Source organism: Ammospiza caudacuta, chromosome 8 (assembly GCF_027887145.1).
Source record: "Ammospiza caudacuta isolate bAmmCau1 chromosome 8, bAmmCau1.pri, whole genome shotgun sequence".
In the NCBI taxonomy this organism is placed as follows: domain Eukaryota; kingdom Metazoa; phylum Chordata; class Aves; order Passeriformes; family Passerellidae; genus Ammospiza; species Ammospiza caudacuta.
This window is the reverse complement of record NC_080600.1, coordinates 33,797,580-33,822,114: the sequence shown is the minus strand read 5'-3', so window position 1 is coordinate 33,822,114 and position 24,535 is coordinate 33,797,580. Positions and strand designations below refer to the sequence as shown.

General features: G+C 42.0%; 1 protein-coding gene across 2 annotated transcripts in view; it reads left to right on the top strand.

The window, feature by feature from the left end:
- MYLK (myosin light chain kinase) overlaps positions 1–22,069 on the top strand; it is a 195,354-nt gene extending 173,285 nt beyond the window's left edge. Inside the window, exons 26-32 of one of the 2 annotated variants that reach the window (XM_058809539.1) lie at positions 856–1,073; positions 6,432–6,555; positions 14,570–14,722; positions 15,685–15,808; positions 17,012–17,141; positions 18,017–18,133; positions 19,945–22,069. In XM_058809539.1, the coding sequence (XP_058665522.1) occupies positions 856–1,073; positions 6,432–6,555; positions 14,570–14,722; positions 15,685–15,808; positions 17,012–17,141; positions 18,017–18,133; positions 19,945–20,198 (1,120 nt within the window). In that variant the 3' untranslated portion in view covers positions 20,199–22,069. Of the gene's footprint in view, positions 1–855; positions 1,074–6,431; positions 6,556–14,569; positions 14,723–15,684; positions 15,809–16,683; positions 16,788–17,011; positions 17,142–18,016; positions 18,134–19,944 lie in introns of those variants that run through there. The other variant, XM_058809540.1, reaches the window with a different exon arrangement.
- Positions 22,070–24,535: the final 2,466 nt, after the last annotated feature.

Below are 24,535 nucleotides of genomic sequence, written 5' to 3'. Positions count from 1 at the left end.
CTTTATTAAATCTAGGTTAAAAATGTCCCACTTCAGTTGCACGAACAGTTCAATCCAGGAGATGCTACCCTGGAAAGAACAATTATTTCACATCCTAAATTAGCATTAAAATGGAATTGACCTACAAGGAGTGTGATCAGGGCTCAGCTAAAAATACCAACACTTTAGAAAGTGTTGTGGGTTATATCCTTCTCCTGTCATGGCTGAGGAGGAAATTCCCTCTGAGCTCACTTGGGTCAGTAATTTACCCTTTGAGCTTTGCATTCCAGTTAACCATAACATCGGAATTCTTCCTCCTTCAGCCTTAGTCACTCTCAATCTCTCTTCCTGAATTTTTGCTCATCTCTTTGCAGTTTTGTCCTCTTTCCCTGGGACCCATTTCATGTATTTTAGTTTTATTTCTACATTATGTTATCTGCACTTGTGCACTGCTGGCTCACAGGAGGGAAGGGAGAAATGGGAAGTGTATGCTCAGAGTTGGGAGCAGTGCTAGGAGCACGTGTCTGCAGGGTGGCAGTCACAGAGCACACACTCCACTGTCACCTGCAGGTGACACAGTCCCAGAGGCAGGATGCAAACCCCTCCTGCCTGGAATAACAACAGTGGTGTCTCACAGTCCTCACCTGCAACACGGATTCAGAACAGAAAACATCTATTGATTTATACCACACAAAGAGGGGATTCTTCCCACGTGACCCTTTTATCTATGGAAGATGCCATTAAAAAACACAGATTGCATCCTAAAGTGACTGCTGTGCTGCAAGCTGGAGCTCTCTGTATTGCTGTAAAAAGAAAGCCTGATTATTCCCCAAATGAACATGTTACAGAAGTCTCTTTTTATTCTGTCTTTCATAGGGTTTCTGGAGGAGAGCTCTTTGAACGGATCATTGATGAAGACTTTGAACTGACAGAGAGAGAGTGCATTAAATACATGAAGCAGATTTCAGAAGGAGTTCAATACATTCATAAGCAGGGTATTGTTCACTTGGATCTGAAGCCAGAAAATATTATGTGTGTCAACAAGACTGGTACCAGCATCAAACTCATTGACTTTGGTCTCGCAAGGAGATTAGGTAATGAATCTCTGCCCATTTCAGTATCACAAGGGAGAGGGCAGGACAAGCAGTAATTCATTCACTCTCTATTATATAGAGAGTAAATACATGTTTCCTATAAATATTTCTGGGTTTAGGAAAAATAGAAAAGGGAAAAGAAGACATTCAAGAATGAGAGTAGGGCACCTCAGCTTTAAGAGGAGTTTGCAGTGGGGTTTACAGAATGTATGTGTTTCCACAGCAGGATATCCCTGTAGATTCCACCTAAAATACACAGTAATACTAATATTAAAAAATATTTACATTTGGTACCATAAAGCACTAACTCTCTAACTAAATACTTCATGAATACTACAAATCCTTGAAACTTTTTTTAACAGCAGAAATCAAGGCGATGCTCTAGAAGTTTTTCAGATAATTACAGTAATTTTACATTTTCCTGCCATTTTTATTATTTCTTATCTTAAACAGCAGGATATTGTCATACATGTTAAACATAAGAGGAATTTTATAAAGAGCTGTGTAATAGCAGTACTTGAAAATAATGCAACAAGGGGAAATTCCATTTTACAAGCCCTTCCTCTTCCTACGCTGCTTTTTAGCTGCTTTCCATCATTCATTTTGGTCTAAGCTTCCAACATGATCTGCAACTTGATAGCCAAAGACCTCCAGAGGTTCTTGTCTTCATATTGTTCAGCTCTAAAAAGCATCCCTTCAGTGTTAAACAATACCAACATCCCACACTGACCTTTTTTCATCTTGTATTTTCTCAAAAGAAATAAAAATCATTGCAGGAATTAGAAGGAAGAACAATAGTTTATGAACCTGTTACACTGGGAGAGCTGAGATTTGTGGCTGTCCTGACATTAATTGATTGGGAAAACTTACATGAATTCCTACTCTCTATGTAATGGGGTCCACAGCTGGATTCTTGCTTGAAATCTTTTGCCTTCCCTCTTTGAAAAAGTATTAATTTAAAAATTTTTAGTACTTATTTAAAAATAAATAATGATTTTTCAGAGAGTACAAGTGAAATACTACCAACTACCTTTTGTTATCTGCCTAAATGCAGCTCATCCTACTTCTTTTAACACTTAAGTAACAGACTACTGCATTCCCAACAATATAGCTTTACTAAAACAAACTGGAACTGCTATGTTGAATGAATAAGGGAAAAGAAGTCTGCTTTGAAGAATTTTAGATGATGTTCTGCTCCAATAGTGTATTAAATGAATCTTGGTCACATGGCCACTAAGATGTTTATTTTATTTATTTTATTTACTGCCGTTTCTGTTCCTTCACCAATATAGAGCCAGTAGAGTTCTGGGAACATGAACTGATTTAGTTCTTGTTCAGAAAACAGATGAACAGTTAACTAAGTTCCAGTGCTGCTATTTTTGTGTGAGAGGTGTGGGAAAGATTTCAGCCCATGATGTTCCAGCTGTCAGCCTGAAAACTGTACATTTACTGTGGCACTGAGTGGATTTCATCAACAAGAGATATAAAGTAAACATGGAATGGCCTTTTTATAGAAACTTCTTCAGCTACCTTTTTAACTTCAGAGCACAGTGGAACCCACATTTAGCAAACAGAAGATGCTGTTTTCAGCAGCCTGTTCACATCCACCAGCTTTCCCACTTTTCTGGTAATCTTGTGGCATCACAGTGCAGCCACGGCTGACAGCAGCTTGTGAGCTGTACTGCCATAGGTAGGAAATCTCTGAACTCCAGATAACTTCTCTCAGTGTAGAAGGATGACAGCTGTGGGCACTAATGCTGATTCTGATTTTACAGTACTGTGCATTCATTTGGCTTAATATGCTGCTAATTCTTGTCAGGTTCCATTGTAGGTATTTGCTATTCATCAGCCTGCCATTCTGGGTAACTCCATCATGGGTGGCATTCCCTAGGAAGGGAAAAGTCCTTTCCATTCAATGCCCAGCAAGCAGAAGCACTGTTTTAATTGCAAAAAACAACTGTAACATGTCAGTTCCATGAGCAGAAAGCAACTTATACTGTTTCATTTACTTACAAAAATAGCTAAAAACACTTCACTAATACCTGCTTCTTGCCAGTTGTCTTATGTGGTGCACTGAGGGCACATTCCTCCTCCTTGTGTTCCTTCAAGCTTTGTGACTTTGAAATTGGCTGTCAAATTCACTTTGACATTGATAGATGTGGGATTGGAGCCCTCATCCTACAGACCTGACCCTGACTGAGCAGAAACTGCTCAGCCAAGGGATTGCTGAAGGGAGCAGTGGCTGATTCTGCACTTCAACTTCTGAGATTTAACTTTTTTTAACTAATGCAAACTAGTGCCTCTAAATATTCAGTGTTTTCATCAGCTTTAAAGATATTAGGATCAGCTCCTGCTGCAGTCATCTCCTGCAGCTAATTAGTTCCCTTGCACTGTCAGGAAATACCAAAGCTGCAGTGGGATATTTTCCTGACCTTTTTTGGTGTGCTGAGGAACACATGTAGAAAATTGTTTAAGATAAACTTCTTAAGGAGAAAGAGAATGGTTTTTTAGTACTGTAAAGATATATTTTTTAACCAGCTGATTATATACAGTGTCAGCAACAGTTTCCAGCTAGCTTGTCAGCTTTCTATCTGAACTAAGGGATATCCAAACACAGATCTTACTTGTGTACTAAGCTTGTAAACAACTGGGTAAAGACTTGACATATTGCTGCATATAAAGGGTCTTACTCTTTTCTTTTCTTTTTTCTTTTATACACAAAAAATGCTGTGTCAGTTGTTTCACGCTGTATGCTTGCACTCAAATGCCATGTTTTCAAAAAAACCCCACATTTCTCTGACCTGTGGGCAGCACATTTTATACATCAGCCTTTTGCATACACAGTTGCTCATGGTAGTTTACACAGTGCACAGAAAAGCCTCCAAACTTGGATGTGAAAATCTGAGCCTGAGATTTAGATTATCATGATGAAGCTTTTAGAAAACAGATTCATTGTGATAAATTTTAAAATGAAGGCAGATGGGAAAATGGGATCTTGGACTTTCTGCTGGCACTTCAAAAGGGAAGGTGATCTCTGAGTCCTCATTGCCACTGTGGAGAGCACATTGCCCTTCTTTCAGGCTAAGTTACTTTAGATGCCATGTTAGAAAAAGTATCATACCTTTTGCAGTAAGAAAACTCTGGTTATGTGACTGTAGGGATATTGTGCAATACTTTTTGAATGTGCTTTTTAAAGGATAGTCAGAGAGCGGGAGGGTCTTGATGTTGGTGAATTTGCATGGAAGGTTCTGAGTAATTTCCTGCACCTACTTCCAGGCATCCTTCTCTCTGTTTCTGTCTCTAAAAATGATGGGAGCAGGGAAAATGTATTAAAATGAAGTTTCTGCAAATAATTTACTATAACCATATAATTTACTATAACCATATCTGACCAGAGCAAAAAAAAGGTGTCATAGCATTTAAAATGGGAAACTGGCACAACTGCAAGTGAATTGTTGTGGTTGTGCTCCATAGTTGCCTCAAGCATGGTGCTCAATCATTAGGCAAGTTATTAACCCTATAGATGTTTCAGATTCCATTTGATAAGCTGGGGATTTGGGTGCCTCAAAAGAGCACCAGCTCAGGTGTTTGATTGCATTTCATGAAATGCCTTAAGAGCTTTCAATGGAGCTAAGTTTGGGAGTGGAGTCTGTACTGGGATCAGTATTTATGTTGTAAAACTTCGTAAATTAAGTTCTGGTAAATAAAAATATTCTGTTCAGATTCTGTTTTGTGGACAAGTTGCTTTTTTTGCAGACTCTTCAGTACTTTGACTTGGTGGCTGTTTGAGGATTTTCTAGCTTTTCTCTTGATTGCACAGCTGCAGATCCCTGTACTCCTGGTAACTTTAACAGGAGCAGGACTGGAATGTGTTACATCTGTTTGCCTTCCCATCCATATCTGTTTTGTTTAGATGGTAATCTCTTTGGGAGAGCAGTGGTTCCTCACTAGGACATTCTACTGTGCCTAATCTGGCTGCTGCTGTTGCACAAAAGATAAACCTAATGCAATCTCACTTAAGGCATACACTGATGGTTCAGGCAGACATGCAGACTGGACAAGAGTTTCTCAACCTAAATCCAAGCCTGTTTCAAGTCAGACACAACTTATATTCTGACATTTTTATATTTTTACAATGCAATTCTATTACTGGAATGTGGGGTTTTTTTCCTCCCCAGTCCGTAAACTATTCCTTAGTTTTCTTTTTTCCTGACCTTGCTTATTCTTTTCTTCTTCCCATCAGATTTAGAACAAGCACTGATAAAAATGAGCCCACTGAGATTTGCCTAAGAATTTTTAGCTTAATGACTCTGTGTTTCACACTATGTTGGAGGGTAGACACATCACTCACTTGCACACTGGCAGCATAATCTGGCAGCACTTGGTTATGAACAGGTTTTTCTCTTACCTCCATCACTGTATTTTCCAGCAGGGCAATGCTGGTGGGTCAACACAAGAAGAATGTCAAGCCAGTTCATGCCTCATGACCTTATTCTTTCAGTTCATATTGGAAGCAGTGGCTTCACTGTAGATCATGTTAAAAGCATCCACAGAGTGTTTAAGCAGAGCAGATCTAGAATACCTGTGCTACAGGCCAGCTGAACAGGAGTTTGCAGCAGCTGGTGACTGGCAGCTGGTGATTTGTGCTTCCCCTTGACCACAGGTGTGCTTGTAGGCAGCCTGGTTTTGACAGCATGCCCAAGTCCAGCTTTACCTGTGGGTAATGATCTGACTGGTGCACATCATCTGCCCCTTCTTTTGTTTTACTGTTGGCCTCACTTCAAATTTAAAAGCATGCAACCCACTATTGATTTTCTTTCCTGTTTATACTAGAAGAAAATGTATTGTATTGAAATAATTATTTCCTACTGTTACAATTTTATCATGACTGTTTCTTTTTACCACAACATGCAGAGCCCCAAGCTTTGATAAATGTTCAATAATTTGTGAAAACTGTCGTTTCTTTCTGACACTGGAGTGCTGCAGTTCTCTTGTGCAACTGCTAAAGGGATGGAGGCTCAAACACTTTTTTACTTCAGGACACACAATCTGAATTAAGTACTGATGTCTCTCCTTTTTCATCGATTTGGTCTTGTGGAAGCTCCTTGCAATAGGAACCTTCTTATGTGCCTTATACAGTGCTGTGTGTGCTTGAGGATGCTTAATAAATAATTCTTCATTGCTAGACATATATCAGCTAAGAAAACAGCAATCCAGGCATCATTTATTTCTTCTGATATGGATCTTTAATGAAACCACAAATATTAGGGCAAATCTGGTTTTCCAGTTACTGGGCAATAACTGGTTTTTGAAAGTTTCCATGCAGCAGTTAATGGTTTTCTCTTTCATTCTTCACAGAAAATGCAGGCTCTCTGAAAGTTCTCTTTGGGACACCTGAGTTTGTGGCTCCAGAAGTTATAAACTATGAACCTATTGGATATGAAACAGATATGTGGAGTATAGGAGTTATCTGCTACATTTTGTGAGTACTTTTCTATTCTTCTTCCTTTAAATTCACAAATCCTGACAGTTGCTGAACATACAAAATTTTCATCAACTTCTGAAGTTTTCAGGCCTTTTTTATTCTAATTAGCAGCTCCAGCATGTTTAATAAAACTTTGCTGCTCTCTGAAGGGTGCAGTTGGTAAACTGCAGAACAGGCAGTTCTGGAAATTCAACTATTTGATGTTGTATCTCTTACATCATAAATCAGCAGCGCTCCATCTCATTTAAAAAGACAATGTGACTGTTTTATTATTAACTTTGAACAATTTTTCCTTTCCAGATGTTAAAAGAATTATTTGAGGATGCACTAATAACCAATAATTTCCATTATTTATTCCATGAGAGAAAACTTTTGCAAAATTTTGGGGTCTCGTGGGACACACTGAAGTACCCCAGCATTGCCATATCTGTTCACAGTGCATTTTAATTTATTACCAAGCACAAGCCACTGTATAAGTACATTTTATAAGCAACATGGATTAAGCTCATTGCAACACTTTAGCAGATCACAGAATCACAGAATCACAGAAATTCTAGGTTGGAAGAGACCTTTAAGATCATCGAGTCCAACCCATGTTCTAACACCTCAGCTAGATCATGGCACCAAGTGCCACATCCAGTCTTTTTTTAAACTCTTCGAGGGATGGTGACTCTACCACCTCCCTGGGTAGATGATTCCAGTATTTGACCACTCTTTCTGTAAAATACTTCCTCCTTAATTCTAGCCTGTATCTCCCTTGACACAGCTTGAGACTGTGTCCTCTTGTTCTGTCTGTTGTTGCCCGGAGAAAGAGACCGACCCCCAGCTCACCACAGATGGTTGGCTGCAGCTCTTGGTTACATATTTGAGTATTAGATTTGATTTTTATATATTATTTGATGCAGCATGTTTATAAACATCAGTGAATCTAGAGAAATGTATATGGAAATAGTATCTCCTTGCCTAGGCCAGCAAGTGGTTTTCTTCCAGCAGTGATTTTACACATTCAATGCCATATAAACAAGTGAAAAGAGAAGGTTTGTTTGGAGCATGGTTCTTTCTCCCTTGTTCCAGCTTCAGTAGTAAGTCAGTGGCAAATCTGCTTTGCATTGGTTCTTTTAAAAGACTCCTCTCTATGCCTTTCTTCCTTTATTAAAGAGTGGTATCCTGCTCCTTGACCTGGCAATGCACAGTTGTTTGCCTCGCTTTTACTCAGTTGTTCTCTACTCCTGCTTCTCTCATGAGCCTGCACTTGTTCCGGCTCTTCTCATTCCCAAACCAAGCTACACAATTTCCTTACTTGGCCTATGCAAAAGCGACCACATCAACTCTCTCTTGCTCCCAGCAAAGCCTCGGAATATTTCTGTTATCTTCAATTTCAGATGCGAAGTGTACTCCATGCCTCAAGGTCGCTTCGCTCTGCCAGTTTATTTACAGGACTTCTATTTTCCATTCACTCCCAAGCACTTCTCTCTAGATCTGGAAAGCTGCTTTGGACGGTTCCGTGGCTGCAGTCAGGCAGCCCACCCAGGCAGCAGCGCGGGGTCAAACGCCCGTGCCCCGGGACGGGAGCGGGCTGGGCGGGCGGCACCGGGAATCGCTCGGTGCGGGCACCGGGAATCGCTCGGTGCGGACACCGGGAACCGCTGGGTGCGGACACCGGGAACCGCTCGGTGCGGACACCGGGAACCGCTCGGTGCTGGCGGCACCGGGAACCGCTCGGTGCGGACACCGGGAATCGCTCGGTGCGGGCGGCACCGGGAACCGCTCGGTGCGGGCCCCGGGAATCGCTCGGTGCGGGCGGCACCGGGAACCGCTCGGTGCGGGCCCCGGGAATCGCTCGGTGCTGCAGCGCCGCCTGCAGCCCGCCCGGCCCCGCCCGCATTTCGGGGAGCCGCTCGTCCTTCGGGGCCGCTCGGTGTTTGTTATCAGCGCCCCTGGCGGGTTCCCGTGCGCTCCCGGTGAGAGCAGCGAGGCACCCGCCGGGGCTGGCACCGAGCGCTCGGGGAATGCAGCCCGGGCTGCCGCTGCAGGGCGGCGCTGCTGGGGAGCAGCGGCATCCCCTGAGACAAAGCGAACGGAACGGGGGGAAAAGGTGACCTGTCCTGCCAAAGACCTGTCTGCTTCTTCCCAGTGCCAAGCAGGGTATTTGGATGCTGCACCCTTCAGCTGATGGGGTTGGGTGGCGTTACACTCATTCGGCTGATTGGATATGCCCTGAGAAATATGTTATGAAATAACTTGTTTGGTGAGGTATATTTAAGATCATTTAACCCGTCATGAGGGGAAATCTACATTACCCAAAAACAATGAAGAATATTTCTTTTGATGCATTGCTTTTGCCACCGTAGTGATTAGCAGTGATAATCAGCTTTTGTCTTTCTTGCCATAAGAATAAAGTAATAGAAGTTAGGGAAGACCCATGAGTCATCACTTGGACTTCACCTCTCCACCCCAGACTATTCCCAATCTCTTAACTTTCTTACAGCCCAGCTATTTTCACAGACTGACAAGAATGAGCCATTACCAAAATGACCTATCACATCATCATTACAGAATGTAAATGAAAGTCAACGAGAACTGCATCTCTCTTTAGTTGCAGCTCTGCTTTCCCATTTTGATTTTAAGCTCAGAGCTACCAAATCTCGTGCCTGAAGTGCAAGACACACTCACTTGGTGTCTACTTCACACAGTGAGACATCACTGTGCCCATCACCTGGGCATGTGCATCCCCTCTCCCCTTACCGTGGGAGTGGGCCCATGCAGGCAGAGCAGAGCCCTGGATGTAAGGGCAGCTCTGCTAGAGGCAGCTGATGGCCCAGAGCTGCTGTGCCCACCCTCTGTCCCAAGGGAACAGCAGGGAGCACACACAGCATCACTTGACATAACACCTGCCTGGAAAGTGACTGTGTTTCCATGATGTGCTGCACAACAATGAATACAAACTGGCTTTAGCAGAGAGCTGCTAACGTGATCTCTGTGAGTGAAGGGTCTTCCCTGCAGTGGAATAAATGGTTGGGTTGTAATCTTAAGTAGGAAGCAGGGTGACAGCACTCCTCCAAGACCCTGCGGCAAAACCTCCCCCCAGCCCTCTGCTTTGCAGATGTAAGTACAGATACTGCACTCCCTGCTGGGATACTGCATCTGTCTTCCTTATGGCAAGACTGATTTAATTCCATCCTACAGTTCATAGGTTCCCTTTCCACATTTCTAAACTACATATTAAATCCTTTTTATCTTCCTGGATAACTTATTCAGTCCTGTCTCTTCATCTGTCTTTGTTCTTCCTTAAATTTCCGTTTGTATTCTCTACCTCATGTTTTTATCTTCCACTTTTATCTTGTACTCTGTCCTGTTCTGCATCACAGTGCTGTTCCACATACTTAAGTTGATCTATTGCTTTTGAAATAACAGGCCACAAATATTATAGCTTGTGTATATCATCTCCATTTATGTCTATTTCAATGTTTCTTTCTGCATTTACAATAATCTGTATCTAATGAAGGTTAAACCTCCTGAATTCTTTCCAGCTCTTTTTGTTCCCTTTTTTCTTCTGGGCATTGCTGAATTTACATGTTTTTTTCTATTTCTAGTTTTTTTCTGATGATCAATTTGGATAGTCATTGTTCTGAATATTTAGTAATCTGAAACAATTTCTAGTTTTTGTTTCAAAACAATTTTCAGTCTAAGGTTTCAGCACTGCATGGGTGTACATTGAATGTGGGGGTTGCCCTTTTCCTTCTGGCACCAAAGGATCCAAGTAGTTTCAGGGAGGAATTGTCTGTGGCTGATTCAAACCCCTGCTTGTGTTCCAATGAGGAACACATTGCTTTATCAGTGCCAGGCTGTGTTTATCTTTTCAGCATAGTGGATTTCTGTCAATTAATATTTTTAATATACTTTATCTTAGGCTGTGTTTTAATATCACATTTGATCTTGCTGCATACTCTTTCCCTTCAGCACCTTCCTAACAGCACACACCCCGATTCTTCAAACATTCTCTTTCCCTTTTATCCATTGTGTCGTTCATCACTGCTCTTCCCCCTCCCTTGTTTGGCAGTTTGGGTTGGTTGAAAGATCTTTCAGCATCGTTCATCTTTTGGGTGTGCTGGCTTGGAACCTGGATAAAGCAAGGCTTATACTCAGCTCTATATCATGTTAAAAATTTACACCTCTTTATATTAAAGATGGGAGAGCACTCCTTGTTCTTTCCTTAAACCAAGTTAGGAAGGCTTTAATGTCAGACTGTACCGCTCAAAAGAAAATGTTTTATTTTGTTCAGTGGCACTGGCAAACTGTGGTTCCTCATTAATCCACTGGGCATGTAAAACAAGGAGGAGAACAGCAATAACACCCTGGCTTCAGCCATGAGCTGTCTTCCTTTACATGGACTCAGGGAGGACCTCCTCTTCCAGGGAGGACCAGAGTGGGCTAAGTGTCCCATGGATCAGTCCCTGACAAAATATCCTCAGACTATTTGTTTGCTGTAGTTCACTTGAAAAAGAATTAATTCTCTGCATGATCTCCAGGGTGCAGGTGTCATCCTCCCAGGCTTATTTGACATGCCCTGCACAGGTTTATCAGAAGTGCCAGCAGTGCCAGGGAGTTGGAGCTGAAAGCAATGCTTGCAGAGGAATGCTCACAGTCTGACTCTTTAGACAAGCAGCAAAGCCATCTTCCCTGGATTAGTGGGAGTCTTAATGCAAAGATTTCGAGTTGAAATGCCATGGTGTTTGTTACAGAAGCAATGAAATCTGCATCCACACTGGACCCTTTTCATCGTAACATTTCTAAGCCTGCACTCAGAGCTTTGTTAGAACAGACCAATAAATGTTAAGGAACTCCTAGAGGATAAAATATATTTCTTCTTTATTTAGAAGTGGAAACTGTGAAAGACTTTCTAAACAAATGGTTCTTAACATGCCAGGAAGATGCCTGGTAAAGTAACTGGAAAAATGTTTTCAGTAAACAGCCTGCTGCTTCACAGTGTAAGCTCAGAGTTAATTTTCTGGAGCAGTAGCTCATCTTTATCACTTCAGCATTCCAAAAAGAAATTGTTTCCATTATCTGTCAAAAGAGTTGCTGGACCATTATTACTTTAAATGGCTATTAAGAAATGAACAGCCAAGACTTCGGTCAGTGAAATCTGTGCTAGAGATAAAAATTGCTGGCTATAATCTACAGTAGTTCCTGGATTTTGTTTTCTGACTAGACAAGGATCTAGTTTTCCTTAGAAGTATTTCCACAACAAGCAACTGATTCACAGTGCAAAACTGTAGTAGAGAGAGAAAATTATTTTAGCTTTGTAAATCTGCAACAGCACATTCAGAAATATGAAAATAGGTTCATTGAAATATGAAAATAGGTTCATTGAAATGTTTGAATGGGGACTGTTATACTGGTGTTCAGAAATGACAAAGTGAGTGGAGGCTTAACTGAGAGAGATCCACCTGGTAATTTAACAAATGCAAGGGATAGAGCAATCCTACCAAAGCATTTAAAATTTTATCAGATAATTCTGTAGTACAGTTCTAAAATATTTTTTAAAAATACACAAAAACAAAAACAACAACCAAAGAATTTTTTTCCTTCTTGAATCTTCTCACCCTTAATTCATCCTCACCCTTCAAAAGCTGTGTGGGACATGCAGCACAAGTGCTGCCTCTTACAGCCCCACAGAGCAGTGGTGTTTCTACATGAAGCAATGCCCCTGTACCTAAAGCAGATTTTTTAGTATGCACAAGTTCTCTCACTACTGCAGCTTTAACCTCTGGAAATAGCCCAAAATCTTGTCCAATGTGGTGCAAGAGCTGCACAGCACTATTTGTGGTAATACTGTGCAGAGGTCACCTCTGGCATTCTTCAATCAAGTGTTGAAGGGAAATGTGATTTTTATTGCTCCGGCTGCCCAAGTGTGGGCACGGAGCTTAACTGGATGAAGAGAAAATGTACATCCCCTCTTTTGACAATGAGCTAAAGGAATACTTCACAGACCTGTCATTGTGTGAGCTGCTGGCTTGGCTGAGACTGTTGTTCTTACCACAAGGTAAAAACGAGACAAACCAGCAATGTGTGGAACCCAAAATCAGAACTGTGGTCTGTAGAGATTTATCACTAGTTAAAACACGATGGAGAAGACTGACATTGTCATAACTGACAAAAGTTCAGATGTTGGAGAGGAGGTGGGTTTAAGGCCCTGCAGGAATGCTCTGTGACTCCGGGACAGAGATTCCCGTGAGGGCTGCAGGGGGTGCGGGCAGAGCAGAGCCCGCGCTGCCCGCAGCTGTGCCAGCTCTGCAGTGCTCTCCTGCCAGGCACAAACCTTCTCCTCCTGTAAAGCAAGCATCAAACACGGGGAACAGTCCTGTAAAAAGGCTTTGTGGAGGCATTTCTGGTACGTTCATCTTTCAGCTTTTGGTAACCTGTGCCTGTTATATCTTCATACATGGGTTTATGCCACATTACCCATTTACAAAGTCAGGATTCACTGCTGCATTCGAGTGCACCACATGTAATGGAAAGTAAGACAGCAAATACATTCAGTTCTGATTTACCTTGTTCTGCCTGAGAATAAACAAACCTTTTATCTTCAGCTCATGTATTATTACTAAGAAGCTTCTGAAGTACACACATAAGATTCTAGAGTCTGCTGTACTGCACACAACTTCCAGAAATGGTAAAAGATTTAGTGTCTGCTCTGTGTGAGACTTCAAAGAGTGTGCGTTTCTGCTTTGCTTATAAAATAAAATGCTTGGGAACAAATCAGATGTTGAATGTAATAAGAGCCTAAAAAGAAGCAAAATAACTTTGAAGGAGATCATTCCATTATTAATCTCACTTTATTTGACCCCAATCTTTTTTAAGCAGTCTGTTCTGTAATATTCTCTGGCACCATGATATTCATATAGTATTATTTCCATGTAGTGTTTTCAAAACCCTAATAAGTTACACTTATTTTTCTATATTTAAAAGAATGGAGTAGTACTGGTTAACACAATTGTGCAGAGAAATCAAATAAAGTCTGTAAAAATTCATGAAGAATAGGTTATTCTGCAAATTACATGCCAGGAGGACCTGGAAAAGTGAATAACTTGTAGTTCTAGGGAATAAGCAACCTTTCACCTTTAAGTTTTTACTGAAAGTGGGATATGTACAGGCATCAAAAATATCCAGATGCACAGTGTAATAAAGGGTAATGCTCGACTGAAAAAAGAGACTGCAAAAATGACACCATGATGTTCTGTAATTGCCTTTCACTGGCAATTTATCAGTTATATTGTATAAAAAGCCTTGGAAGCTCAACTTAGGTTATAGGAGAGCATTATTTCCATTTCACACATCATCGTGACTGATGGAGAACATAAAGACCAAATTGCTTGTGCATGCATCTGCATAACTCCACAGCCTGCAGTGATGCAGCATTGCTTTATCTGTTTGTATAAGTCAGGGTGGGTTTGTTTACAAAATAGCCTTGTGGATTTCATTATTTCATTATGCATCTTTCTTCTTGGGGTCTTTTTGCAGGAGTGAATGAAATAAAATGTACAAAAACCCCCTTGGTTTGACAGTAAATGCAGCAAAATCACCCTGAAATTAGATGATCTCTAATCCCTTCCAACCCTAACAATTCCGTGATTCTGAGGAAATGTCAGGGGGCAAAAAAAGATATTCCACCAAATTTGGTGTGAAAAATCTAGTCTTAGTTACGCAGAACTAGACAAGTCATTTACTAAACTACTTTTCTCCAATTTCACCCATTTCTAATTCTCTTCAAAAATGTCTTGGGAAAAGAGAAGGAAACAAGAAAAATGTACCTTTCTGTCCTTCCCATAGGACTATCTGTAGTTAGTTTTGAGTCCTTTTAAATTTAACTTAGTTTTTAAAGCAAGCTTTTATTAGTAAAGAAGTGCAGAGCACAGGAGATGTCACACGCGATTTAAACTCGCTCGCTCCTCCGGTAATTTGCAAATTGACGCGGTTTGTTCTGTGTCTGTGTCTGCTCCGTCCCCAGGGTCAGCGGACTCTCTCCTTTCATGGGAGACAACGACAACGAAACCCTCGCCAATGTCACCTCAGCAACGTGGGACTTCGATGATGAGGCTTTCGATGAAATCTCTGACGATGCCAAGGACTTTATCAGCAATCTACTGAAGAAAGACATGAAGTAAAGGCTGGATTTACTTGCTGCACTTTGTGTGTTTGCATTGAGCCGGAGGTGCCTGTCGTGTTTCCCCGCTGTGCATCTCCCCAGGGCCGCAGCACCTCTGGCCATACTTTATAAGGAGCTGTGCGTGCCCATGTGCAGCTCTGGATTTCACTCGCAGGGTGCAGGGGCTCAATGGAGCTTTGGAGCTCTTTGTGCTCTTCCCTCCCCTCGGGCGAGGTGCACTCGGGGCTTTTGTGTGGCCACTCTGACCCCCTCTCTTTCGTGACACACATTCCTGCGTGACACGTTCTGTCTTGTCTGAATGGGTTGCAGTTCTGCCTTGTGTCGCTTTTAAGTGTGGTACCTCTGAGTAGGCAGCTTCCCTATAAATGTAGTAATTGGGCAAGAAAAAAAAAATCAGAGTTGGAAACTCTGTTTGCAGAATGAGTCAATGAAAGGAAACATACTTCTTCCAATGAGTTTGCAAGTGGATGGATGGAGAACAGAGGGTTATTTACATGTGCACCCTGAGCAAAGTGAAGAATAGGTGGCAAGAGATTTGGACATTTCTGTTCTGTGAGATGTTCAGGAGACTCTTAAGTGCTGGGATGGGGAAATCTCTGTAGATGAAGGAAAGGAGATCTGGGACAGGGTTCTGGCAGCATGAAGCAGCTGAATCACTGCCATTGTGGCTCTGCTGTATGTGTTCCTTGCCTAAAACAAATGGCTTTTCCTGCTTTGTTTTATAATGTTTTATTAACACTTAAAAATACAAAATTTTCTCTCAAAAAGATCTACAGAAATTGTGAAAGTGAGTTTAAGAAGTTAGAATGGCAGGGAAAGCAAAACCATGTGATCTTTGTTGCTAAATTTAGGAAACACAAAAATCAGCTTCCAGAAAAGAGAAAAAAAAATGTTACCGTAGGTAGGTTCCTCTCTCGTTATTGACAACACTGACTGGTCTTTTTATACAAAAACAGGAGTCGCTTAAATTGTACTCAATGTCTTCAGCATCCCTGGCTGCAAAAAGACACCAAAAACATGGAAGCCAAGAAACTTTCCAAAGATAGGATGAAGAAATATATGGCCAGAAGAAAATGGCAGGTAATGAAGAGGACATGGAATTGGGCTGGATATCCTAACAAGCCTCATTATTTTTAATGTTTATGATTCTGGGGAACACATCACACAGGGGGTTCCTGCTGCTGTGGAAGCTGCAGCGTGGCCAGGGTGGGAATGCAGGACAGCAGGTCTGGTTCCTGCAGCTGGGCAGGAGGAGGGTGCACAGCTGCACATGGATTACACAGGATGATCCCATTTCAGGCTGCTGAAAGGCAGGAGCTCAAGTATAGTTTTTGCTACTCTTCTGGGTTTCTCTCTCTCTTCCCATGCCACTGAGAGCTGGAGGATTGTGTAATTCCTAACAAACCTGAACAGTACAGGTAAAACTTGCCTGCCTGGCCTTCCTAAAGGTACCTTAATTTATGGCAGTTTAATTCTACTAAGGCTAGAGTTCTGTCTTGTTGGAACCTCCCTAGCTTCCCATGCATTCAATCAGACTGGTTTTCTGTAACATATTCAGTCTCCCTATCTTCTTTTTTCCTAATGCTGGAACTGAGTAGCAGGTCCATCTGTGCCACACTGATAGCTACAGGAATTGCTGTGTGAAATCCTGGGGCCTTTTGAGTAGCCTATGAAATACTAACTTGTGTAGGTCTACCTTATACTCCCTCTTACATTCTACTCCTTTCTCGAAGCTCATGCAATACAAGTGTCTATATTAAATAAAATATGCTCAAACTACTGCCCTCATAGTTTGAGCATATTTTAGTAGCCTGGTGGTTGATCCTGGGTCCTGTCAGAAGTCTGCTCCCATCATGCAGATGGTGCTTTCTCATTCATTTTCTATCAGCTCGTTATCCATGCTGGATGAAATTCAGCCCAGCCCAGCCCAGCCCAGCAGGCAGTGGAGGGAGGCGTTCCCCACCAGAGTTCAGTCCCAGTTACACAGGACAGGGCTTCTCTGCTGGCCCTCCTCTCGCACAGTGCTTTTTATCCTCAGCTAACAGAGACATTCATTTAGGTATGAGTTCATCAGGGGAAGTTTATATCTGCAACTAAATTTGGTAATTCAGTCCAGCCTGCTCTGTCTCTCCTAGAACAACTGAGCTATATATAAGCAGTTTGTCCACCAATTCCAGTGAGGTTTGCAGAGATCCCAGATAATTTGTCCGAAGCACAATTGTTGCAGAAAATCACATGCCTGTTGGACTGGATTGATCAGAAGCCTTTTCTGTTATGTCTTAGAAAACAGGCCATGCTGTCAGAGCAATAGGAAGACTGTCATCCATGGCAATGATTTCTGGTATGAGTGGGAGGAAGGCCTCTGGGAGCTCACCTACAAGCCCTATAAATGCTGACAAAGCAGACAATGAAGGTAAGGATTTTTTTCTGTCCCATATTTTCACCTGTCTCTGAATCAATCCTACTAAAACCTTTAGCAAATTGCTAGAGACCAATTGAATTGGATATTACTGTGCTCTCTCTCTCTCTCTTTTTTTATCTTCCTATTTTTTAAAGAAATCTGTCAAAAATTCACTGTCCTTATATTGTCCTGCTAGTCTAAATGTCACAGTATAAGCCCAGGCAGTAAACCCTTTTCTTTTTAAAGCCAAAGAATTAAGGCAGGTTTGTCAGCTGCACTTTCTCTGGGTTTGGGAATGCATGTTTATACAAAGATGACAGTGATGTATTGCCTTCTCATGCAAGCAAGCAATGAAGTATTAACACTTGCTGTAACCATGGCACACACCCTGCCCTAACCATGCTCCTCAGACAGGGCATTTAAGGAAATGTCTATTTTACTCCCATAGGTCCCCAGATGAAATGTGAATTAGTGGTGTGTAACAGTCAGATGTTACAGTTCAGCAGTGCAAATGTTTGACACTGATAAAAATCAAGCAATTTTGACAAATCCACATAGACCGTGGGCCTGATACAAGTGGGGCTCGTTTATCCCTCTGCCTAGCAAAAGTCCAGCTTTGGTTAGAAACAAATTCAAGGGAAAAATACTGAGGATTTGCAGCATTGGCCTTGGACATCCTTTTTTTTTCTATTTATGGCCTGAATCCTTTTCCAGCTGCAAAAGATTGGCACAAAGCTAAGCAGCCAACGTCCTTGCTGTCCCGTTAGTCTGACAGAATTAAGTGAAATAAAAGGTGCTTTCATTACCATCTGGTAATTAAAAACTAAAATACATCTTTTGAGAATATGCCCTGTAATATTGTTCACTACCTCTTTGCTCTCCTCCAGATGCTTTCCTCGAAGAAGCTGAAGACAGGCCCCATGTAAAGCCATATTTTACTAAAAAAATCCTTGACTTGGAAGTTGTGGAAGGAAGTGCTGCTAGATTTGACTGCAAAATTGAAGGTATTTGAATAAGCATGTCTATTTCTTTCTCTTCTTCCTTGTCAACTTTCTGCACTGGGTAATTGTTTTACTTTTTCAATTTTTACTTCTGTATTATTGTTGAGTTGGTGCCATTTCACTTTACCAGTATCCGCACAAATGTGTTGCAATAACAGAAATTATTTGGAGCTTGTTCTGTACTTGCCTTAGAACAGAAGTCTCCAGGAGTCCACGTGTGAATCACTAATTAAGAATAGCAAGTGAGAACTATAATTTGATTTTTGAGGGAACAGTAAGAGCAAGATGCAAAGTAGAAGCATAAATTCCAATAGTATACTCTTAGAGAGTGCCAGCCAGACACCAAGAATTAGTAGGAGGTCAGTTGTCTGAAAGGACAGACCAGATCAGGTCACCTCAAGATAACTTTAAGCCATACATACATTTCATTAAAGGCAAAAAAGTCCCTAACTGCATATGCATAAGAAGTAAAGATAGTATTCTTGTGCTGGTCACATAAATCACATCTAGAAAATACTGTTCTGTTGCTTGGGGGTTTCTAACTTATGAGTTCAGGAAAGAAACCTCAGACTGGAATATGCAAAGTATAATGAGAAGACACATAAGGAGTGTGAGCATGATCAGCCCAAGAGTCTGAAGCCCAAGAGCACTGGCACTTCTGCAATGAGATTGAACCTTGTGTGTCTCAGCTGTGAACAGAAACTAGAAATTCAGAAAGAAGAGCTGTGAAAACAAAATGGGTGGGGTCAGTACCATCCTGCATGCGTGCAAGTAAATTTATAATCTTAAAATGAGGAAATCAGAAACTGCCTCATCGACTTTCTGCTTGCTCCTCTGCTCTCAATCTTTCCCTGCCTGGGTTTCCTATCTCACAGTGGAGATGTGAGGATGGATTATTATTGCTGATGGGTGCTCACTGTGGGGGGTACGTGCACAAGTACTACGTGGAATAAAACAGATGGATGTACCACGGCTGATGTTCCAAACTTTGCAGTGTATTGCTGCAATGTTCACTCTGCTTTAGGGATTCCTGCACTTTATTTCTGCTCAGTGGGGAGTTATTCTCCCCTGGGACTTATCCTCCCCTCCCAGTCCAGAACTTGGCTGAGATCACAAACCTTCAATTTGTTACAGCAGCCAAGAGTACTGTATAAGGGATTGTTCTGCAGCAGGCGTTGTACAGCCTGCTCCGAGGCTTAGCAGAGCCATTTGCTTCACAAAGGGCTCTGAAACTCCTCTTGAGATGCACAATCAAAATGCTTTTCTTAGACTTCCTCACTTACCCTAACAAATACAGAGAAAGGGAGTGCAATGTTCAAGACAGGCTGGATTTTAAGGAGCAGATTAAGAAGAGGAAGATTCAGAATAAGCATAGCAAAGCAACATGAGAAAGGTATTAAATTGTAAACCCAAACCAGTTTACCCTTGAAATTATAAATCTCGGTGCTGGGAGCTGTTGTCTCCGGAGAAGCTGCAGTGTAACGTGAGCCTCAGATGCACTGTCAGGAGTTCCCTGCTGGCTGATGGCTACAGCACACAAAACACTGTCTGCAAGCACTGCTCAGGGACTGGAAGGAGGAATCCAGCGAGTACTGCAGTGCTCACGAGAAGTTTTTGCTATTTGTAAAAAACAGTTTCAGGTAAATGTGAAGTAAAAAAGCCTCACATCATCTACATTTATTTTCCATAGAAGTCAATGAAATATTTGTCTATCAACACATAGGCACGTCCCCACACGGGAATTAGAGCGCGAGGTAATTAGTGCTGAGTTAATGCTCGTTCATTGCAGTGCTGTTCTCTCTCTGCTCTCGCAGGCTATCCCGACCCTGAGGTGATGTGGTTCAAGGACGATCAGCCTGTCAAGGAGTCCCGTCACTTCCAGATAGATTACGACGAGGAAGGGAACTGTTCTTTGACTATTTCTGAAGTGTGTGGGGACGATGATGCCAAATACACCTGCAAAGCTGTTAACAGCCTTGGGGAAGCCACGTGCACCGCAGAGCTCCTTGTGGAAACAATGGCAGAAGGAGAGGGAGAAGGAGAAGAAGGTGAAGAGGAGGAAGAATGAAACAAGGCTAAAATAAAATATATTTAAAGACTCTCCTTATAAGGCTCAGAAAACCAAGTTATCAAAAGCACCTTGTGTGAAACGTAGGTCTTTGGGGGGTTGTTTTTTCAGCATGATCAGTTGATACCTGTTAGCTTTATGTATGGGCATTATTTCCAACCAGCAGGCTTTTTAAGTTGCTAGCATGATTGGATTGACTTTAAGCAAGCCATCAACTAAGTTGCCCAAGCTACTTTTAAAATCACATGTATGGAAACTAAGTTATATTCTGAACATCTTAAAGAAAAATAGTCTATTTACTGAGCTCATTGCTCTTTGCCATCACTTTTCTCAGCCAAAACCGCAGCTAAGTTGGCTCCTCAAGATCTACTTTAAAGGAATTGTTGGCCAGACATGCAGTGAATCTCTCCAGTGCTGAGGAATAGGCTGAGCTGCATCTTCTCTAAGGGAAGGTTTGACACAGCCAGCATTGCAATTTGTATGTTGGCATGGTTCATTTCTTGTTTCCTTTAAGCAGAGTCTCACAGACCAAACTTCAAACATTTTCACTGCCTCTGACAGTGAGCTGTTAGTGCCCTTGTATTTCTGGCAAGCATTAAACATCCAGGTGGCTTCCTGAGATACTCCTGATCTTGCTTTTAGCCAGCTGATCCCACTTTGTCATCTTTCCCTTATGGAGCCTGTCACTTCAGTGCAGTTGCAGCTGCCTACTTAAGAAACAGACTGAAAACACAAAGACTGAGAATATTTTCTGTGTTTCTGGTCAGTCTGATAAAGACTTACGATTCATATATATGCTGCTGTGAAAAAACAGGTTATTGCACAATCGGTGATTTCTCTGTGCATGTCTGTGAATGGAATTCCAGGTTAGTTAAAGTTTTACTTGCATTTATTTGGCAATTGCAAAACAGATTTCAACTGATGATAAGCTGGAAACTCCCACAGATTTTTTGAGTAGCCAAAAAGATAGTAGCCTGGATTACAAACTCCTCTATTCTTAGCAATTTCCAAAGAATCTTAACCTATATAGGACCTATTTCTACCTTATGAGCTTGACTGTCTTGTTTTTGTCTTGAACCTGCACCAGTAAGGCTGTTGCGTTTTTTAAAAACGCAGAAAAAACAAAAAAAATCCAAACCCCATTTTTTTCTCAGAAATGGTTAACGCACTCAGACTTAGTAACTTTGCTTTCCTTTCACAGTATTGGCACTTTTTAATTTTTTTTTTTTTGTTGTTCAGAGGTAATATCAGAGGCTGCAAGGTGATTATGCATAATCCAAAACCAGTGTGTCTTATACCTATGTATCATTCCAAAAGTGATTCTTTTTCTTTTCCACTTTTTGTGTGCAAAGTGCAACCATTTGCATTTCAAAGGTTACCTCTTCAAAAAAAAAAAAGACATTACCTTAAATCCTCACCATTAAGTAGTCAGTGTACTTTAATACAGGTGTGTACATTACCAACCTTAGGTTGTTTGATATTACCTAGTTGTGTATGTTTCATATGATTTGCTCTTCTGCATTCAAAGCTCAACTAATGTGGGTGACACAACGGTTTGTAACTGCTTTACTCTTTGTTGCTAAGTTCAGATTGCCAGCATGTCTTTCTTTTCAATTGATAAAAACCTCTTGTTATACTAAACACAGTATTGCCACAACTCCTTATACAGAAAGGTTTTGAATCTGATTTAGAGCATACAGAGCTTTCCTCACTTTTTTTTTTTTAATGTTTTAGGCAACGGGGTGTATTTTATACCTTAATAAAAATATGCTAATGTTCTCCCTGTTTGTTAAACCATCAGAATTGCAAAGATGAGACCGCTACGGCTGTAGTTACTCACGGTTCCTAAATAAATACTACCACAAAGCACACTCCTCGTATGCTCTATTGCAGCGTCACCGCGTCCACCTTGGCCAGGCCTCTCCTCCTGCCCCTCAGGTGGCCACAGCAGAGCCTCCCTGATGTCTGTGGTGCTGCTGCCCTTCTCCTGCCCTGGCTGGTGCTGAGTGGAGGCTGCTCTGCCCCAGTGCCACCAGCTGCAGCCCGGGGCTGGCACTCGTGGCCTCGTGCTCTGCCGCGTCCCCAGTGTCACCACAGGCCTCCATGGGAATGTGGATGGGGCACCAGGGTGGCTCTGGGCTTGTTTCACAGTTGGGAACTCCCATATGGTGGGGAAACATAGAGTTCTGGAAGACTGTGGGAGGAAGAGAGAAAAAAATCAGGGAAGACTCAATGTAGATACTGACTTACACCAATGTTTCTAAAAACTCTAAAAGAGATTAGCACAAATCTGCTTGTGCTGCCTTTATTCAGACTTCTGCTGTCATGCAGCCCACATCACCACAGGCCGTGCAGGACCACACAGACTCTCCTTAAAGCAAAGATTGTGCAAACACCCTGCTTGTAGCAACATGCTTCTTGAGCAAATCCTCAGCCCTTCCAAGAGCCATCTCAGTAGGTGTGCCCCACTGTCTCATGACTGTACTGGCTTTGTTCAGTGACTGTACCTGGCTGTGTTCAGTGACTGCTGGTGTCCTAGTGCAGGGAGGCACCTGCCTGAAACAGGAAAAGCCCTGGCTCTGCTGGGCTGCCCTGTGGGCACAGCAAGGTCTGTGGGTGCACTGGGTATCAAAGCCCACAGACTCAGAATTGCTGTTCCTGCACAGATCTTCCCTTCCCTCTCCTCCTTCACTACTCCTTTTGTGTTCCACAGGTTATAACCTGCCTATTTTTCATTTGCCCCAAGGATATTCCAAGGGGTTTACCATCTCCCTCTAGCTTCCTATTAACATCCATTCTATTCTGCAGGAAACAATGACCTCCACTTCCAAAATTATGTGACATGCATCTGATTCAGCTCTGAGCAATTGACTGCAAGCTGTATTTGACCTTGAATTTTTTGCTTTGTTTGATGAATAGAATTCCATTTCCACTGAAGAAAGATATTTTATGTACTTGAAACTCTGTCTCATTTTGCCAGCCGTGGTTTAATAAAAGGCATTATCTCTTTCTATAAACCTTCCCTTGCTTGTATAATGTTTGCAGAAGTCCAGTCTTGGGGTGTCATAGGGCTGAAACCCCAATAGCAGAGGTTATGCAAGACACAGGAACTGCCAGAGGTGGGCCACTTAATTCTCCTTGTATTTCTTTTGTATAACATTCAGTCTTCTCAGGAGACAATGGAGAATTTGGGGCTGGCTGCTGTTTTTCACTACTTGTGTTTCTGCATTTGCAGAAACTTAATTTACTTAAAGACCAAACTGTCCAACCTTCCAAGCATGCTGTGCACATTTCTGCTTGATGAGGAGACCTTTGCTAATTGCATGTGTGGCGTGCAGTCACTGGGTCCCCATTTCCCTGTGCTGACAAGGAAAGCAGCACGGGACTGCACACTCCTCTCCTCTGCAGTGACTGTCAGACTTAGCAAACAGAGGCCTTTTTTTTTTCTTTACTTGCATACATGAATAATGAATGATTTGTTTTTCTAAAATTTTTTACATTTGTTGAAATATTGCACCAAAGCATAGCTGTTTGAAAATTGAGTTCTCATAAATCATCTTGCCTTTTGAGCCCTATTGTCTGCAAGAGATATGCACATGAATTTATAAGCCACAAAAATACTCACATGGAAGCAGAATTTTCTGAGATGGGGAGTGAGGCTTATGCTGTTATTCTGCACTGCTCATAAAGGGACTGCACCACGACATGCATGGGAAATAAACCGAGAAATGTTTATGGGAATGGAGAAGTAACTCCACAACGTGTTTACAATTTCTGTAGGGGAGAAAAAAAATAAAAATTCTTCTGTTTTGGGTGTTCAGAAAGGCAGTTCTGTTTCTTGCTGGGAAAGTAATGCTTTCCAGGCTTTTGCTCTTGTAGGGAGCTTCAGCAGGAAATGAGTTACAACTTCTCGTTCACACAGCATCACAGCATTGTAGGGTGGGAAGAGACTCTGGAGATCACCCTGTCCAATCCCCTGCCCAGGCAGGGTCACCAGAGCAGGTGACACAGGGACGTGTCTGGCTGGGTTTGGAATGTCTCCAGAGAGGGAAACTCCACGGCTTCGCTGGGCAGCCTGTTCCAGTGCTCTGCCACCCTGGCACACTGTAAAGCAGCTTTTCCTCATGCTGAGGCGAAACCTCTTGTATGAGTTTATGGCCATTGCTCCCTGTCCTGTGGCTGGGCACACCGAAAAGCCTGGCAGCAACCTCTTGGCACCTGCCTTTGAGATATTTATGTGCATTAATGGAGATCGCCTCTCAGTCGTCTCTCCTCTGAACTACATTACAAAAGTGATGAAAACCTATGAGATATTCCATAAATAACCGTACCAACTA